Source organism: Taudactylus pleione, unplaced genomic scaffold (genome assembly GCF_031769625.1).
Source record: "Taudactylus pleione unplaced genomic scaffold, aTauple2 ptg002162l, whole genome shotgun sequence".
Taxonomy (NCBI): domain Eukaryota; kingdom Metazoa; phylum Chordata; class Amphibia; order Anura; family Myobatrachidae; genus Taudactylus; species Taudactylus pleione.
The window spans coordinates 99,939-120,324 of record NW_028286556.1 but is presented as its reverse complement, the minus strand read 5'-3'; the positions used below and the strand labels follow the sequence as shown (position 1 = coordinate 120,324).

The window sequence follows — 20,386 nt, the reverse complement described above, 5'->3', positions numbered from 1 at the left end:
CCTCTCTCTCTCATATTTCCTCTGTCTCTCATGTGGTGTCACCTCTCTTTCTCATATGTCCTCTGTCTCTCATGTGGTGTCACCTCTCTATGTCCTCTGTCTCTCATGTGGTGTCACCTCTCTCATATCTCCTCTGTCTCCTCTCTCTCATATCTCCTCTGTCTCTCAGGCGGTGTCACCTCTCTCTCTCTCATATCTCCTCTGTCTCTCAGGCGGTGTCACCTCTCTCTCTCAAATCTCCTCTGTCTCAGGCGGTGTCACCTCTCTCTCTCATATCTCCTCTGTCTCTCAGGTGGTGTCACCTCTCTCTCTCATATCTCCTCTGTCTCTCATGTGGTGTCACCTCTCTTTCTCATATGTCCTCTGTCTCCTCTCTCTCATATCTCCTCTGTCTCTCAGGCGCTGTCACCTCTCTCTCTCATATCTCCTCTGTCTCTGAGGCTGTGTCACCTCTCTCTCATATCTCCTCTGTGTCTCAGGCGGTGTCACCTCTCTCATATCTCCTCTGTCTTTCATGTGGTGTCACCTTTCACATATATCCTCTGTCTCTCAGGTGGTGTCACCTCTCTCTCATATCTCGTCTGTCTCTCAGGTGGTGTCACCTCTTTCATAGCTCCTCTGTCTCTCATGTGGTGTCACCTCTCTCTCTCATATCTCCTCTCTCTCATATCTCCTGTCTCTCATTTGGTGTCACCTCTCTCTCTCATATCTCCTCTGTCTCTCAGGCGGTGTCACCTCTCTCTCTCTCATATCTCCTCTGTCTCTGAGGCTGTGTCACCTCTCTCCTCTGTCTCTCAGGCGGTGTCACCTCTCTCGTATCTCCTCTGTGTCTCAGGCGGTGTCACCTCTCTCGTATCTCCTCCGTCTCTCATGTGGTGTCACCTCTCTCATATCTCCTCTGTCTTTCATGTGGTGTCACCTTTCTCATATATCCTCTGTCTCTCAGGTGGTGTCACCTCTCTCTCATATCTCGTCTGTCTCTCAGGTGGTGTCACCTCTTTCATAGCTCCTCTGTCTCTCAGGTGGTGTCACATCTCTCTCATATATCTCCTCTGTCTCTCAGGTGGTGTCACTTCTCTCATCATCTCATATACAGTCAGTGTGAAGCTAATGCCCCAACGATGACCTTACTGACTGATATTACGGGTGGCAGAGGAAGCCCATCCTAGGACAGGAGGACTTCTCCCTCACCTTGCTCACCTCTCCTTGAGCATCTCGGACCTTGCGCTTGTATCGTTGAACATCTCCCTTTAGCTGGTGGTTGTGATTCTGAAGACTCCCAATTAAATGACGCATCTCACGGTTAATGGGACCTGAAAGACAGGAAAAATTTGATAGTCCAACCATAAGCCCACCATGGTCACCCAACGCGCCATTTATCTTCCACAGCCATTCTATGCCTCAATGTACCGGCTTGTTCATTGGCAGCCAGATTCTGTTCAAACTCGATCCTCAGCATCTCGTACTCCTTGCGGACCTGGGCCAGAGTGTCCTCCAGCTGAATCACCTCGGTCCGTAGTTTCTTCTGGACAGACAACTCCTCACTCTGAGTAGAGAAAAGCCGATATGAGTTCCCATGCTAAAGACAATGACAGGTGTCTGGAACACCCTGGTATAAGGCTTACCTCCATGCGCTCAATCTGCCTCAGGTGACTGTTCTTCGTGTTGAGGAGGAGAGCCCGAGCTTCGTCCAGTTGTGTTTTCACTTGCAAGGATTCGTTGTACAGGAGAGAAAAGTGAGACTGCAGGCAGCGGAAGTCCTGTGTGCCTCTGACGGCCTCCTCGGGGAGAGTCCTCAGGTCCAGCTGTAGAGAGACAGGAAAGGTAAGCAATGGCTGGGAATCTTGCCTCATGCCCCTTACTCAGCAATCTAGCTTAGAAGTACCTTTAATTTTTCCTTGAGCCGTACTGCTGCCTGCAGCTCGTTTTGCAGCTTCTCCAGCTCACACATGCGGTTATTGGCCAGTTCTTGGTTCTGCTCCAGTTCAGCATTCAGCATCTCAAACTGGACAGGGGGGAAAGCGACAGTGACGGTCACGGGCTGGGGAAGGGTTTGGAATAGGTTGTGGACTAAAGGAAGGTGAGACAGTAGAGGGGACCCGATAGCGTCATGAAGCAGCTCAGAGGGGCCAGCTGTGTCTATATTACCTTCTGCACAGTCAATGTGGTCTGTCCTCCCTGGAAGCTTCCAGAACTTCCCGAAATATGATATCCTGAATTAAGCTGTAGAAGAAGCAGCATGTGAGTGTACAACTGCAGAGTGAGAAAGATATACAAGGAGATGAGCATCCGTCTCTACCTGCTCCAAAGCCTCCGCCAGGTGACGATTCAGCTTCTGTTCGTGTTTGCGCAGTTTCTCGATGTCCCACTGCAGGTCCTCAATGCTGCGCTCCATCTCGGATACCTTGGTTTCAGATGATATGACTCTGTCTTGTAGCTCATGGTGCTGGTAGCATATAGGACAGATTTTAATCACACAGAAATAATACATAGAACACAGCTACTGAAATAATCAAGGTTAGTGCAAAACAGAAGACGGAAAATTCATGGACCTTAAGAAATAGGATATGGGCAAACTCATATTTTGGTAGTCATAGCACATTCTGGCTAAACTGGCAAAACGCATCACTGGAGTGTGACAGTAAGAAATAGGATATGGACAGACTCATATTTTGGTAGTCATAGCACATCCAAGCTAAACTGGCGAAACGCGTCGCTGGAGTGTGACAGTAAGAAATAGGATATGGACAGACTCATATTTTGGTAGTCATAGCACATCCTGGCAAAACACATCTCTGGAGTGTGACAGTAAGAAATAGGATATGGGCAGACTCATATTTTGGTAGTCATAGCACATCCTGGCGAAACACATCTCTGGAGTGTGACAGTAAGAAATAGGATATGGACAGACTCATATTTTGGTAGTCATACCACATTTTGGCTAAACTGGCGAAACACATCGCTGGAGTGTGACAGTAAGAAATAGGATATGGGCAGACTCATATTTTGGTAGTCATAGCACATCCTGGCGAAACACATCTCTGGAGTGTGACAGTAAGAAATAGGATATGGGCAGACTCATATTTTGGTAGTCATAGCACATCCAGGCTAAACACATCTCTGGAGTGTGACAGTAAGAAATAGGATATGGACAGACTCATATTTTGGTAGTCATAGCACATCCAGGCTAAACTGGTGAAACGCGTCGCTGGAGTGTGACAGTAAGAAATAGGACAGTGTTGGCTAACCTTGACACTCCAGCTGTTGTGGAACTATATATCCCAGCATGCCCTGCCACAGTTTTAGCATGCCCTAATAGCAAAACTGTAGCAGTGCATGCTGGGTTATGTAGTTCCATAACAGCTGGAGTGTCAAGGTTAGCCAACACTGAAATAGGATATGGACAGACTCATATTTTGGTAATCATAGCACATTCTGGCGAAACGTGTCGCTGGAGTGTGACAGTAAGAAATAGGATATGGGCAGACTCATATTCTGATAGTCATAGCACATCCTGGCGAAACACATCGCTGGAGTGTGACAGTAAGAAATAGGATATGGACAGACTCATATTTTGGTAGTCATAGCACATCCAGGCTAAACACGTCGCTGGAGTGTGACAGTAAGAAATAGGATATGGACAGACTCATATTTTGGTAGTCATAGCACATCCAGGCTAAACTGGCAAAATGCATCGCTGGAGTGTGACAGTAAGAAATAGGATATGGACAGACTCATATTTTGGTAGTCATAGCACATCCTGGTAAACTGGCGAAACGCGTCGCTGGAGTGTGACAGTAAGAAATAGGATATGGACAGACTCAGATTTCGGTAGTCATAGCACATCCTGGCTAAACTGGCGAAACACGTAGCTGGAGTGTGACAGTAAGAAATAGGATATGGACAGACTCATATTTTGGTAGTCATAGCACATCCAGGCTAAACTGGCGAAACACATCGCTGGAGTGTGACAGTAAGAAATAGGATATGGACAGACTCATATTTAGGTAGTCATAGCACATCCTGGCTAAACTGGCGAAACGCGTAGCTGGAGTGTGACAGTAAGAAATAGGATATGGACAGACTCATATTTAGATAGTCATAGCACATCCTGGCGAAACTGGTGAAACACATCTCTGGAGTTTGACAGTAAGAAATAGGATATGGACAGACTCATATTTTGGTAGTCATAGCACATCCTGGCTAAACTGGCGAAACACGTAGCTGGAGTGTGACAGTAAGAAATAGGATATGGACAGACTCATATTTAGATAGTCATAGCACATCCTGGCGAAACTGGTGAAACACATCTCTGGAGTTTGACAGTAAGAAATAGGATATGGACAGACTCATATTTAGGTAGGAAAATTAAAGTTTGGTTCTGCACAAGATAAATAGATTGACAATCAAAATTAAAAAAAACACCATTAGGCCATTCTCTTCAAAATAAATGATGACACTGGGTTCGTGGTGCTCCCAGATATAAGTTAGACTAACAAGGTTCTTGCTAGGGTGCAAGTAGAGCAATTGCAATCGGGATAGCCCGCGCTCAATCACAGGTGGTGGTGTTATTGTATGCTGATGTCACAATAAATACAATAAACATTAAATTAATTTGCAAGGTGAGTAAAACTTAATATAGCATATATGTAGTATAGATTATGCCGATACATGTATACATATAGGACAAAGACAAGACAAAACAACACAAAACGAACCAGGACACCAATAAGGACAGGATCTGAATAAAAGAAGATGCACTCAAAAATCAATAATAAAAAAGTGAAAACCTGCGAGTGTTTCTATGGGCAAGCAGGGGTAAAAAATGTATGTAGACAAGAGGAAAATAAACAAAAAAAGGGGGGGAAAAAAGGAAAAAATTTACTTTAAGTTCCACAGAAACCCGTTATGTTATGTGGGTTTGTTATGTATCCAGCGATTGCACTGATGGATATGGGATGTTACAGTACAATCCTGGATGATGGCACCATTAATGGATTAATAAATCCCGTGGGTCACTAATGCAATGGTAATTGCTTGAAGTTGAATGTGTCCCAATGGTGAGCAGGGCTTCGAGGTACGGCGTCCCGTAACCCCGGGTACCCTACTTACCCACAGTAGTCTTCCAGAGCGCAGTCTTTCCACCTTCTTCACTTCTCTTCGTCTGGAGCCCCGGGAGTGAAGTGGACGGTGGATGCTGAGTAGATCGTCCTGGCTTCTTCCTAGGTTTCGTATGCCGGAGTACACGGATGTGTGCCTCTCTGGCTTGGTTCCTTGGTAGCCTCGCTGTCCAACTCCGTGACCGCGATACTTCCGGGTATGAGTCTCGCGGTGTTAGGAATCAGTGTGTTCAGACGGCCGTCTGTGATCACCTCTGACGGGAGATCTGTGTCTCAGGGGGAATTGGTTAATGTCAGCTCCGACGCGTAGCGGCCACAGGGCCTTCTTCAGAGATGCAGTGCAGGATGTCTCGGACAGTTCCTTTAAATACCCGCTGTCTATGACGTCACATGTTGACATGGAGTTCCGGTTGTCATGGAGATTGCTATGCTGAGATTGTATGGCATCTCTCCCATAGCGTTTATCTTTACTGTGCAGTGCATATCATTAGTGGATTTTTGTGTAACATGTCCACAGAGGCATAGTCAATTAGATCCATTAGGTATTGACGTAAATTGAGGATACACAGTACTGTAAAAAAGCTCAATAATCGTGGACTTGATGTTAGTATGCACCTGACCCTGATGTCTGTATCTGTCCTGTTATTCACAAACTTAACCACATACATATAACATACATCAACCATACAAATATAATTACATGGCATACTTCTTGAAATATGATGTAGTATACTGATATAGGATTAATAAAATAAAATTAAAATAAATAATGAAATAAAATAAAATCAAATGAACAAAAACTACTTGAAATTGTTGTCATACTCTCATGTGTAGTGTGACTGTATATAAATTCAAACCCTACCTTGCTTCAATGTCCCTAGTGTATAGTTATATACCTACTCATTCGAGTTGGTTGTCATGACTCAATGTCTATTGCGTGATCACTTTTTTCACCTCATTTTCTATATTTAGACCTTCTGGTTCGAATGTTTTTAAATTGAAAATCCATTTAAGTTCTTCCTTACAGATCTGATGTTCAAAATTTCCACCTCACCAGTTTGTTTTTACTTGTTTTATTCCTATTATTTTGAGTTCTCGTGGATTGTTCTTATGTTGCTGCTTAAAGTGATGTGAAAGACTGTGGCTTTCAAGGCCTTTTCGGATGTTGTTGACGTGTTCTGCCATTCTTACTTTTAATTTTCTTATTGTCCTCCCCACGTATTGGTAACCGCAGGGGCACTCAGCTAAGTATATTATTCCTTTGCTTTCGCAAGTGATGTGTTCTTCAATCCTATATTCTCTCTTGGTTGTGGTTGATGTAAATGTTTTAATACATTTGGTAGTAATGTTAAATGTTCTGCAACTAATGCAGGTTCCGCAGTAGTAGAAGCCATTTTGTGGTTTAGTTCCAAATAATGTAGTTTGTACAGATTCATTTTTCTTGATATGGTTGGTAACTAATTTCTTTTTGAGATCTGGCGCTTTCCTGTAGGTTACTGATGGTTTTTGAGGTATTATGTAATTCAATGTTTCATCCCCTAGTAGTATGTGCCAGTGTTTTCTCAGGATGGCCTGAAGTTGTGGGGCATCCCGACTGTATTCTGTGATGAATCTGATTGGATCTTCTTGGTTCGGTTGTGTATATTTCTTCTTGTTGGTTCGCAGGAGTGTATCCCTCTCAATTTCCGAGGCTTTCTTCATTGCATTGTCCACTTTTTTGTGGTCATAATGTTTTTCAATAAATTGCTTCTTCATTTCTAATGCTTGTATCTTGAAGTCCGATTCCCTAGTGCAGTTTCTTTTTATTCTTCGAAATTGATGCAAGTAGAGCAGACTATATGTCTTATCTGGGGCACACTTCAATAATTATGTTTAAAACATAACTTTTAATATTAATACATTTGTTTAGAAGGCGAAAAGACTGGTGAAAAAATATATAACATTTTTGCTATCTGTACCCTATAGGCTTGTGTATGCAAAAATATCTCATCTCCTGTTTTTAATGAGTTATTTAGGAACAGTAATTTATTAAAACAGGAGATGAGATATTTTTGCATACACAAGCCTATAGGGTACAGATAGCAAAAATGTTATATATTTTTTCACTAGACTTTTCGCCTTATAAATATATTATTAAAAATATGGTAAGAACTTACCCTTGTTATTTCTATTTCTACGAAGTCCATAGGGTTCCACAGGATACCTTGGGGTATAGGTGTGACGTCAGTCGCTGGGCACCATAGAGTTAAGCTTTTCAGCCTCCCAAGATGCACTAGGGTCCCCCTCCTATACCCTGCCCCCGAGCCAAGGCACCTCAGTTAGTTATCAAGCCATAGGCCGGAGGAGGAGAAGGAAGAGAGAGAAAAAAAGATCTGGACACATACAAGAATCACATTCTCACCAGAGGGAGACGGAAAACCGGTGACCAGAGCAAAGCCCATCTGCAGCACAGGTGCGACAGGGCGGGAGTCCTGTGGAACCCTATGGACTTCGTAGAAATAGAGATAACAAGGGTAAGTTCTTACCATATCTCATATTTTCTACTTCAGGGTCCATAGGGTATCCACAGGATACCTTGGGGATGTCCCAAAGCAGTATCCTTTAAGGGTGGGGATGCTCCTGTGCAGAAAGGAGAATCCGCCGCCCGAAGGAAGCATCCTGAGAGGCGAAGATGTCAAACCTGTAATACCTCACGAAGGTATGGACAGAGGACCACGTAGCAGCCTTGCAGATCTGAACTGCAGAGGCACCACGTCGAGCTGCCCACGAAGGACCCACAGACCTAGTGGAATGAGCCTTCAGAGAAGGAGGAACCGGTAGGTCTTCATGAAGATAAGCTTCAGAAATAGCCATACGGATCCAGGCTGCCAAAGTTTGCTTTGAAGCAGGCCAACCCTTTTTACGGAAGCCATAGAGGACAAACAAAGCGTCCGACTTCCTAAACGAAGAAGTGCGGTCAACATAAGTCCTTAAGGCCCGCACAACATCCAAAGAGGCCTCACCCACGGAAAGACCCGGTGAGTTAAAGGCCGGAACAACGATTTCCTCGTTAACATGAAACTGGGAAACAACTTTGGGAAGAAACTCGGGCCGAGTGCGGAGCACTGCCCTGTTCCCATGAAAAACCAAGAAAGGGGGTCTACAAGAAAGAGCCCCTAACTCAGAAACACGTCTGGCCGAAGCAATGGCCAGAAGGAAAACAGTCTTAGCTGTTAGCCATTTAAGATCCACTGAGCCCAGTGGTTCAAACGGCGGTCCTTGGAGAGCCCTCAGGACCACAGCCAAATCCCAAGGCGCCACAGGTGGAACAAAGGGCGGCTGAATGCGAAGAACACCTTGCATAAAGGTGCGCACATCCAGGATTGTAGCAATCCTACGGTGAAACCAGACAGATAGGGCGGAAACCTGTACCTTCAAAGAAGCAAGGCGAAGCCCATGATCTAGTCCCGCTTGCAGGAAGGCGAGAATCCGAGACAGACGAAACTCCCGCGGTGCATAACCTCTCGGTCGACACCACTGGAAGAACGTATGCCACACGCGATGGTATATCCTCGCGGAAGACGGTTTCCGAGCTCGCACCATGGTACGCACCACAGAGCTGGAAAACCCCCGGGACCTCAGCATGGCCGTCTCAACACCCACGCCGTCAAAGACAGCCGAGTCAGGTCCGGGTGAAGACAAGGACCCTGAGACAGAAGGTCCGGTCGTAGCGGCAACCGCAGAGGACTGTCCACGGACAGACCCTGAAGCTCTGAGAACCAGTGCCGTCTGTGCCACGCGGGAGCTACCAACAGGAGCTTCCCTCCTTCCTGTTTGAATTTCCGGATTACCCGTGGAAGAAGGGAGACCGGAGGGAACAGGTATGCGAACCGGAACGTCCACCGGACGGACAGAGCATCCACAAGAGACGCCCCTTCGTCTCTTGTGCGAGACCCGTACACCGGCAACTTGTTGTTGTGCCGGGACGCCATGAGGTCGATCTCTGGAAGACCCCACCAGTCCACCAGCAGTTGAAAAACGTCCGGGTGCAGGGACCATTCCCCCGGATGAACGTCCTGGCGACTAAGAAAGTCCGCCTCCCAATTTAGAACTCCCGGGAAGAAGACCGCTGATATGGCCGGAAGATTGCGCTCCGCCCAAACCAGGATCCGAGAGACCTCTACGAGAGCCGCCCGACTGCGAGTTCCTCCTTGCCTGTTTATGTAGGCCACGGTGGTAGCGTTGTCCGACTGGACCTGCACCGGGTGACCCTGGAGAAACCGATGTGCCTGCTGGAGAGCATTGAAGACCGCACGGAGTTCCAAGATATTTATTGGAAGCTCCGCTTCTGTCGGCGTCCACCTGCCCTGGAACAAGTGTGGACCCGAAACTGCTCCCCAGCCCCGAAGACTGGCGTCCGTTGTCAACAGGACCCAATTTGGAACCCAGAACGGACGTCCCTTGTTGAGGTGGGTCGTCTGTAACCACCACGCAAGGGACAGGCGAACCTCCGGGGTGAGCACAATCGTCTGGGACTTCAGAGACTGAGACAGCCCGTTCCACTTGGACAGGATCAGGTGCTGCAGAGGTCTGGAGTGAAACTGGACGTATTCCACCATGTCGAACACCGACACCATGGAGCCCAGTAACCTCATCGCCGAGTGTAGGGACACCCGGCGGCTGTGCAGACAACTGCGCACCCTTGACTGTAAGGCAGAGATCTTGTCCACCGTCACGAAGATCCTTTGCTGTCCCGAGTCCAATAAGGCTCCAAGATGCAGAATCCTCCGAGATGGGATTAGAGTGGACTTCTGCCAGTTGATTAGCCAGCCGTGCCGTTGCAGCAGTGCAATGGTCAGGTCCAAGTGGCGTAACAGGAGCTCTGGAGATCCTGCTACCAATAACAGGTCGTCCAAGTACGGCAACATTCGGACTCCCTGCAACCGCAGAGAAGCCGCCATGACCGCCATCACCTTGGTGAAAACACGTGGTGCTGTCGCCAGGCCAAAAGGTAAAGCCCGAAACTGGAAGTGGTCGCTGCGGATTGCAAACCTGAGGAACTGTTGATGGCGCAAAAGAATAGGGACATGCAGGTAAGCGTCCTGTATGTCCAATGACACCATGTAGTCCCCAGGTTCCAGCGCCAGAATGATGGACCTTAGGGTCTCCATCCGAAACTTCGGAACCCGCAAAGACTTGTTGAGTGCTTTGAGGTTGAGAATCTGACGATATGACCCATTGGGTTTCTGTACCAAAAAAAGATTTGAATAGAAACCCTGGCCCCTCTGGGAGAATGGAACAGGCACTATAACTCCAGCCTGGAGCATAGTGTGCAATACCTTCCGCAGCTCCGTAGCCTTGTTCCGGTCTGATGGTAGACCCGTGGTGAAGAATCAAGCCGGGGGTCTGTGCCGGAAGGAGAGGGCGTATCCGTGGGAAACCACCTCCAGAACCCAAGTGTCTGTCGTAGTGGCTGACCAACACTGGGCGAACTGCAGCAGGCGGCCTCCCACCCTGGGATCCCTCAAAGGGAGGCCCGGACCGTCAGGCCGCAGGCTTGTCATCTGGCTTGGGGGCCGAACGTCTGGTACTCCATGCCTGCTTCCGAGGCTTGGCCGATTTCTTAGGGCCAGCCTGTTGAGGAAACGACTGTGGTTTGGGCCTGCCCTGGGCCCTAGATGACCGAAAGGACGATGGTCCAGAACCAGAAGGAGCAGCGGCCGACGGGAGACAAGCCGATTTGGCTGCCGCTAGCGTGGCCACAATCTTATCCAGATCCGGACCGAAGAGAACTTCTCCGGTAAACGGCAACGCCTCCAGACCCTTTTTGGAATCTGCGTCCGCCTTCCAGGATCGCAGCCACAAGGTACGACGAGCAGCCACCGCTGCTGAAGAAATTCTAGACACCAGAGTACTAATGTCTAGAGCCGCCTCGTTGATATAAGTGGTCGAATCACGGAGATTACCAATCAACTCCGCCTGTTCGGCCGGACAGTCGGAATCAAAAGAAGCCTCTAATGAATCCGCCCAGCGCTCCATCGCTCTGGCAACCCAGCAAATGGCCTTAGCCGGCCGCGCTGCCCCCCCCCCCGCAAGGGAATAAGCGGACTTCAGGCAGATCTCCACCTTGCGGTCCGTAGCATCCTTAAGGGAGGACATAGATGGCATCGGCAATGTGGCACTACGGACAAGACGGGTCACGTGAGAATCCACCTGTGGAGGGGATTCCCACTTTGCAAAATAATTATCCGCGAACGAATAAGCCACCGCCAGACGTCTCTGCGGCTGGTATCTTTTGCCAGGCTGTTTCCACACCTCCTCTAAATGGTCCACCAACTGACCCGATAGAGGAAAGACTGTGGCATCGCCCTTCACATCTTTGAAAAAGGCATACTTAGATTTAGCCGCTGGGGGACTGTGCGGACCGCCCGAATAAGTCCAGGAATATATACTTTGGACTTAGCATCAGCGTCCTTAGTATGGAGAGGTTCCTGATTGTAAGGATCCAGAATCTCCCCATCATCAGACGTCCCCTCGTCATCCTCATAAGGAGCCGACAGAGACGGCACCGGCCATTTATGCGGCCGCATCACAGACTCCCCTTGCAACACATCCAACAAGTGCTGTACAGAACTCGTCAGGGAGTTAACCCACTCTGGCTCCTGAGAAACCGGGAGCGGGGAAATAGGGAGACTGTGGGGTACCACCAATTGTCATGGGAAACCCTGCATGGGTGACGACACCACTGACTGCTGGGATAAACCCATCGGTGTAAACGCGGGCTGCGGAGCTAACTGGCCCACTAAGACTGTAAGCGCCTGAGCGAAACAAGCCCAGGGCGGCTCCTGTAACGGTGCTATAACCGTAAGAGGCCGCGCCATGGACAAACACTGCCGGCAAAGGCCCTCCGCGCTACCCTCCCCCTCCGCTAACGGTACTTTACACGTAGTACACTGTAGCCGGAGGGGAAAATCACTTTCGGACATGATGGCACCACGTATGTGACCTCTCTCACCAATTATCACTTAAATAGGCGAGAGACCACCCTGCAGCACCGCACCGCAAGGGCTTAGCAGAAAGAACAGGGACAGTAATAAAGCTGACAGTTTAGAGAAAAGTTACAGGCAGCGCTAGCACAGTCACATACAATGCAAAGAAAATCAATTCCTGCACTAACAGCGCTGATCACTCAACTACGCAGACACAGGGCCTGGTAGGAGACAGCGCTGCATACACAGACCTGACCACAGCGGAGGAGAGGTATGCGGGGGGACCCACACCACGATGCTTCCGTCCAGCGCTTCCACCATGCGTTCTAGAGAAGATGGCCGCCGAGGAGCAGAGAGGAGGCTGGCCTTGGGGGAGGAGCGCTGCCACAGGACCAGTCGGCAGCGTGCAGAGAGGGCTGTGTGCAGTGGGGGAGGCGCCGGCTGTGAGACAGGGAAGGCGCGCTCCCCTGGCATGCATTTAACCCCTGGGACGCCGCAGCGCTACCGCTCTGCTGCGGTCCGCTGTCCCAGGGGGTAGTGGAAAGCGCAGGTTGGTCGCCTGGCTCCACGCTGCAGCCAGTCCCCAGGGAGCCCCCCTGCCTGGGGACTTAGGACCATGTGACCAGCGGGGACCCACCGCGGGACCCCGCTGCTTACCTTTGGCCCCCTTGGATCCGGCCATGGTCCGGAACATCTGGGGTCACCGCTAGCTGTGACCCCAGATGCTCACCAGCATCCCCGGATCGGTACCGGCGTTCTGGTACCGGCGGGGGTGTAGGGAAGACAGCATGGACGTCAGGACTGACTGTCCATGCTGTACAACCAGATGTGCAGCCACAGCTGCACTGAAGAAGGCTTCAGGGGCTCTTCTAGCCCCCACTCCGACAGGTGCACCCGACTCCGGCCGGGCACCAAACTAAACTGAGGTGCCTTGGCTCGGGGGCGGGGTATAGGAGGGGGACCCTAGTGCATCCTGGGAGGCTGAAAAGCTTAACTCTATGGTGCCCAGCGACTGACGTCACACCTATACCCCAAGGTATCCTGTGGATACCCTATGGACCCTGAAGTAGAAAGTTATATTTTAAACATAATTATAATAAGAAAAAAATATGGACAGACTCAGATTTAGGTAGTCTTAGCACATCCTAAATTGGCGAAACGCGTCGCTGGAGTGTGACAGTAAGTGATAAAATATGGACAGACTCAGATTTCGGTAGCCATAGGACATCCCGGCAGTGAATCTGTCAGTACAGTGTGGAAAGCATCTGGATATTACGGCTAGTGACAGCATTTTCACATTCCACTAAGAGGTGTCAATAACTATAAAATTCTCTCATGGGACAGAGGAAACGGAGACCAGCTAGACACCACTAGACTGATTTGTATCCCATCTCCTGTAATTCCAGGTCCTGGGTCACTCACCTGTAATGAAATGCGATGGTGTTTCTCCTGCAGCACAGTGGACAAGTCCTGGAGCCGGTTGTTCTCATCAATCAGGTCCTTGTTTAGAGTTCGAAGTGTTTCGTCCAACTGGTCAAAGTCTGCCAGACAGGAAGAAAAGTGAGATGAAGAGCTTATGTCCCAGCGTAGCTAAAGAGGGGATAAGTCACCACAGAGGGAAGGGAGGGGGTAATCAGTCACTGCAGAGGGGGAAGGGGTATATGTTACAGTGAAGGAGGGGAGCGAGAGATCAGTCAGTGCAGAGGGGGAAGGGGTATCTGTTACAGTGCAGAGGGGGGAGGGGTACCCATTACAGTGGAGGAGGGGAGTGAGAGATCAGTCAGTGCAGAGGGGGGAGGGGTATATGTTACAGTGGAGGAGGGGAGCGAGAGATCAGTCAGTGCAGAGGGGGAAGGGGTACATGTTACAGTGGAGGAGGGGAGTGAGAGATCAGTCAGTGCAGAGGGGGGAGGGGTATATGTTACAGTGGAGGAGGGGAGCGAGAGATCAGTCAGTGCAGAGGGGGGAGGGGTATCTGTTACAGTGGAGGAGGGGAGCGAGAGATCAGTCAGTGCAGAGGGGGGAGGGGTATATGTTACAGTGGAGGAGGGGAGTGAGAGATCAGTCAGTGCAGAGGGGGGAGGGGTATATGTTACAGTGGAGGAGGGGAGTGAGAGATCAGTCACTATAGAGGGGGGTGGGGTATATGTTACAGTGGAGGAGGGGAGCGAGAGATCAGTCACTATAGAGGGGGGTGGGGTATATGTTACAGTGGAGGAGGGGAGAGAGAGATCAGTCAGTGCAGAGGGGGGAGGGGTATCTGTTACAGTGGAGGAGGGGAGTGAGAGATCAATCAGTGCAGAGGGGGGAGGGGGTACATGTTACAGTGGAGGAGGGGAGTGAGAGATCAGTCACTATAGAGGGGGAAGGGGTATATGTTACAGTGGAGGAGGGGAGCTAGAGATCAGTCAGTGCAGAGGGGGAAGGGGTATATGTTACAGTGGAGGAGGGGAGTGAGAGATCAGTCACTATAGAGGGGGGAGGGGTACATGTTACAGTGGAGGAGGGGAGCGAGAGATCAGTCAGTGCAGAGGGGGGAGGGGTATATGTTACAGTGGAGGAGGGGAGTGAGAGATCAGTCACTATAGAGGGGGAAGGGGTATATGTTACAGTGGAGGAGGGGAGCTAGAGATCAGTCAGTGCAGAGGGGGAAGGGGTATATGTTACAGTGGAGGAGGGGAGTGAGAGATCAGTCACTATAGAGGGGGGAGGGGTATATGTTACAGTGGAGGAGGGGAGCGAGAGATCAGTCAGTGCAGAGGGGGGAGGGGTATATGTTACAGTGGAGGAGGGGAGTGAGAGATCAGTCACTATAGAGGGGGGAGGGGTACATGTTACAGTGGAGGAGGGGAGTGAGAGATCAGTCAGTGCAGAGGGGGGAGGGGGTACATGTTACAGTGGAGGAGGGGAGCGAGAGATCAGTCAGTGCAGAGGGGGGAGGGGTATCTGTTACAGTGGAGGAGGGGAGCGAGAGATCAGTCAGTGCAGAGGGGGGAGGGGTATATGTTACAGTGGAGGAGGGGAGTGAGAGATCAGTCAGTGCAGAGGGGGGAGGGGTATATGTTACAGTGGAGGAGGGGAGTGAGAAATCAATCAGTGCAGAGGGGGGAGGGGTATATGTTACAGTGGAGGAAGGGAGCGAGAGATCAGTCAGTGCAGAGGGGGGAGGGGTATATGTTACAGTGGAGGAAGGGAGCGAGAGATCAGTCACTATAGAGGGGGGTGGGGTATATGTTACAGTGGAGGAGGGGAGAGAGAGATCAGTCAGTGCAGAGGGGGGAGGGGTATCTGTTACAGTGGAGGAGGGGAGTGAGAGATCAAGCAGTGCAGAGGGGGGAGGGGGTACATGTTACAGTGGAGGAGGGGAGTGAGAGATCAGTCAGTGCAGAGGGGGGAGGGGTATATGTTACAGTGGAGGAGGGGAGCGAGAGATCAGTCAGTGCAGAGGGGGGAGGGGTATATGTTACAGTGGAGGAGGGGAGCTAGAGATCAGTCAGTGCAGAGGGGGAAGGGGTATATGTTACAGTGGAGGAGGGGAGCTAGAGATCAGTCAGTGCAGAGGGGGAAGGGGTATATGTTACAGTGGAGGAGGGGAGTGAGAGATCAGTCACTATAGAGGGGGGAGGGGTATATGTTACAGTGGAGGAGGGGAGCGAGAGATCAGTCAGTGCAGAGGGGGGAGGGGTACATGTTACAGTGGAGGAGGGGAGTGAGAGATCAGTCAGTGCAGAGGGGGGAGGGGTATATGTTACAGTGGAGGAGGGGAGCTAGAGATCAGTCAGTGCAGAGGGGGAAGGGGTATATGTTACAGTGGAGGAGGGGAGCTAGAGATCAGTCAGTGCAGAGGGGGAAGGGGTATATGTTACAGTGGAGGAGGGGAGTGAGAGATCAGTCACTATAGAGGGGGGAGGGGTATATGTTACAGTGGAGGAGGGGAGTGAGAGATCAAGCAGTGCAGAGGGGGGAGGGGTACATGTTACAGTGGAGGAGGGGAGTGAGAGATCAGTCAGTGCAGAGGGGGGAGGGGTATATGTTACAGTGGAGGAGGGGAGTGAGATCAGTCAGTGCAGAGGGGGGAGGGGTATATGTTACAGTGGAGGAGGGGAGCGAGAGATCAGTCAGTGCAGAGGGGGGAGGGGTATATGTTACAGTGGAGGAGGGGAGCTAGAGATCAGTCAGTGCAGAGGGGGAAGGGGTATATGTTACAGTGGAGGAGGGGAGTGAGAGATCAGTCACTATAGAGGGGGGAGGGGTATATGTTACAGTGGAGGAGGGGAGCGAGAGATCAGTCAGTGCAGAGGGGGGAGGGGTACATGTTACAGTGGAGGAGGGGAGTGAGAGATCAGTCAGTGCAGAGGGGGGAGGGGGTACATGTTACAGTGGAGGAGGGGAGCGAGAGATCAGTCAGTGCAGAGGGGGGAGGGGTATATGTTACAGTGGAGGAGGGGAGCGAGAGATCAGTCACTATAGAGGGGGGAGGGGTACATGTTACAGTGGAGGAGGGGAGTGAGAGATCAGTCAGTGCAGAGGGGGGAGGGGGTACATGTTACAGTGGAGGAGGGGAGTGAGAGATCAGTCAGTGCAGAGGGGGGAGGGGTATATGTTACAGTGGAGGAGGGGAGCTAGAGATCAGTCAGTGCAGAGGGGGAAGGGGTATATGTTACAGTGGAGGAGGGGAGTGAGAGATCAGTCACTATAGAGGGGGGAGGGGTATATGTTACAGTGGAGGAGGGGAGCGAGAGATCAGTCAGTGCAGAGGGGGGAGGGGTATATGTTACAGTGGAGGAGGGGAGTGAGAGATCAGTCACTATAGAGGGGGGAGGGGTACATGTTACAGTGGAGGAGGGGAGTGAGAGATCAGTCAGTGCAGAGGGGGGAGGGGGTACATGTTACAGTGGAGGAGGGGAGCGAGAGATCAGTCAGTGCAGAGGGGTGAGGGGTATATGTTACAGTGGAGGAGGGGAGCGAGAGATCAGTCACTATAGAGGGGGGAGGGGTACATGTTACAGTGGAGGAGGGGAGTGAGAGATCAGTCAGTGCAGAGGGGGGAGGGGGTACATGTTACAGTGGAGGAGGGGAGTGAGAGATCAGTCAGTGCAGAGGGGGGAGGGGTATATGTTACAGTGGAGGAGGGGAGCGAGAGATCAGTCACTATAGAGGGGGGAGGGGTACCTATTACAACAGGGAAAGGTGTGTGTGTGGGGGGGGGGTAATCAGTCACTGCAGAAGGGTAAAGGGCAACTATTACAGCAGAGGTGGAAGGAAGCAGTCACCACAGAGGGGGACAGGGTAAGGGTGGAAGGTGAAAGGGGGTGGGAGGGAGCAGTTATCACAGGAGAGCGGGGGGTCAGATATGGCAGAGGTAAAAGGGGGAATAAGGAATAAGTTATGTAGAGGCGACACAAGCGGAGCTGGAGGAGAGGGGGGATATACGGGAGAGGTGGAAGGGATGGGGAGGATCAGTCACATTGGAAGTGGAGGAGAAGGGGGGATATACGGGAGAGGTGGAAGGGATGGGGAGGATCAGTCACATTGGAGGTGGAGGAGAAGGGGGGATATACGGGAGAGGTGGAAGGGATGGGGAGGATCAGTCACATTGGAGGTGGAGGAGAAGGGGGGATATACGGGAGAGGTGGAAGGGATGGGGAGGATCAGTCACATTGGAAGTGGAGGAGAAGGGGGATATACGGGAGAGGTGGAAGGGATGGGGAAGATCAGTCACATTGGAGGAGAAGGGGGGATATACGGGAGAGGTGGAAGGGATGGGGAGGATCAGTCACATTGGAGGTGGAGGAGAAGGGGGATATACGGGAGAGGTGGAAGGGATGGGGAGGATCAGTCACATTGGAGGTGGAGGAGTAGGGGGGATATACGGGAGAGGTGGAAGGGATGGGGAGGATCAGTCACATTGGAGGTGGAGGAGAAGGGGGGATATACGGGAGAAGTGGAAGGGATGGGGAGGATCAGTCACATTGGAAGTGGAGGAGAAGGGGGATATACGGGAGAGGTGGAAGGGATGGGGAGGATCAGTCACATTGGAGGAGAAGGGGGGATATACGGGAGAGGTGGAAGGGATGGGGAGGATCAGTCACATTGGAGGTGGAGAAGGGGGATATACGGGAGAGGTGGAAGGGATGGGGAGGATCAGTCACATTGGAGGTGGAGGAGTAGGGGGGATATACGGGAGAGGTGGAAGGGATGGGGAGGATCAGTCACATTGGAGGTGGAGGGGAAGGGGGATATACGGGAGAGGTGGATCAGTCACATTGGAGGTGGCGGCATTTCTGACTGGTTCGGTCAGTGGATCAGTGAATCGGCTGGCAGATTTATGGGACACTTATTAAGCTGTAAAACAGGAGACTCAAACATTTTTCCAAAACAAAATAATTTAAAGTTATTTAGAGGCGACACAAGGAATGGGTTATCAGCGTGGAAAGCCTGGGAGATGACAGGGCCGTCCCCCACTTACCGCCACGCTGTATGCGCTCGCACAATTCCTGCATTCTGCAGTGAAGCTTATTGGAGGTTTCCACCACACAGGACACGGCTCGCTTACTAAACTCCATGCGTTCCTGCAGCTGCAGCTCGATCTCCTCCGTGGTACTGCAAGCCAACGTGGCCAAGAAGTTTAGAGAGGATTCTGGGAGAACGCCAGAAACAGGAGGTGCTGGCGGAGCCGAGGGAGGTTCAGGGGAGTCTGCAGGAAAAGGAGACATCACATGACTGACTCCTGTGGAACAGCGCCCCCCAGAGGACACTGCACGACATTGCACATATCATCGATAGACAGAGGGCCTGATTCACTCCGGATCGCTATTCTGCTTATACGCACGCAGCGCAGTTGCTAATATCAGCGGTAACATGTAAATGTCTGCATTCCATTGTGATCGCAGCCTGACATAAGGACGCCCACTTTCCCATACTCACATCCGTACACTATGACATCATAGCTATACAATCGGTAACATCGGACAGTTAGGGAAGCCCAGACCTCACTCAGGGATTACTTCTGCGCACGCTATGAGACCTCAGGCGGCATCTGGTATCGCAGTGGATAATTTATGCACGCCCCTAGCACTGGCACGCCGGCGTTCACCCGACCACCCCCCCCCAAGCGACACTTCCTGTCACTCACTCTGCCATGGGTCTGCGTAGCCTCTGCGATCGCAGCGTCTGGTTCGCACACATTATGCATGTGCAGGGCACTTATGGAGGAACTCACTCGCAAAAGAAAACATATGTACATGGAAAAACCTATACACACGTGTACACATATACACATATGTAGGACTGCGCCAAGGTGGTGAATATATGCATTAGCATTTGTTTTGCGTGGATGTAAAGGTATGATTGGGTGTCAGGTATCTATACATAGAAGTGTATGCAGAATGTCGAGTGGTTTTATATCGATCCCGGTGTCCGTCACCTTGTAGTTCTGTAGGATGGACGTTCTTTATAGGCATAATGTACAATAGATGTTCAGAAGAACTGGTGGCAAAACCTTTAGGCAGAGTATTCTTATATAGTCCCACAATAAAGAGTCACTGACGATATATTCCAAAATAAAGTCTTTTATCCCTTCTCCACTGGTATCTGCTAGTCGCCTCTCCACCTCAAATGTCCCACCGAAGATCACCCAACCTACAGAACTACCAGGTGGCTCACACCGGGGACGACAGAAAACCACACGACATTCTGTGTATACAATACCTGACACCAGGATCAATATAAAACTTACACCTTTTAACTAGACCTTAAAGCGCTTACACAAACCCCTGTTTTAATACGTATTCTTATGAGGTTGGGATACCTCCTCTGTGTATAGCAGCTAGAGGCAGACAGACTCCCTTGGAGCGCGGACCTATAACGAAAACCATTGGTTGACTGATAACGTAATATAACAAGGCTTCTCTCAATAAAAGAAGAATATATTTAATATCAACATAATACACATATAAAAAAACAACAAAAAAAACAAGAGATATGGTAAGAACTTACCTTTGTTATCTCTGTTTCTACGAAGTCCATAGGGTCCACAGGGTGACCTTGGGGTATAGCTGGATCCTGGATCCTCGGGCACCACGGAGTTAAAGCTTTTAGCTGCTCCCAGGATGCACTTGGGTCCAACCTCCCCCATACCCCGCCCCCGAGCCACAGGTACCTCAGTTGGTAAGCAGCCCAGGCCGGAGGAGGAGACGAAACAGAGAGAAGGAAGACTGGAACACACAAGAACCATACTCACAGAAATGGGAGACGGAAAACCGGTGACCAGTCACAGAGCCCATATGAAGCCAGGTG

The 20,386-nt window shown here is 50.4% G+C and overlaps 1 protein-coding gene across 2 annotated transcripts in view; it reads right to left on the bottom strand.

Annotated features, from left to right (window-relative positions):
- Nucleotides 1–20,386, bottom strand: part of RNF40 (ring finger protein 40) — a 109,867-nt gene that overhangs the window by 33,472 nt on the left and 56,009 nt on the right. The window contains exons 5-12 of one of the 2 annotated variants that reach the window (XM_088465818.1): nt 18,558–18,785; nt 13,511–13,629; nt 2,300–2,446; nt 2,149–2,223; nt 1,886–2,005; nt 1,626–1,805; nt 1,411–1,546; nt 1,192–1,313 (exon numbers count right to left, since the gene is read on the bottom strand). In XM_088465818.1, the coding sequence (XP_088321944.1) occupies nt 1,192–1,313; nt 1,411–1,546; nt 1,626–1,805; nt 1,886–2,005; nt 2,149–2,223; nt 2,300–2,446; nt 13,511–13,629; nt 18,558–18,785 (1,127 nt within the window). The remainder of the gene's footprint in view (nt 1–1,191; nt 1,314–1,410; nt 1,547–1,625; nt 1,806–1,885; nt 2,006–2,148; nt 2,224–2,299; nt 2,447–13,510; nt 13,630–18,557; nt 18,786–20,386) is intronic. The other variant, XM_088465819.1, reaches the window with a different exon arrangement.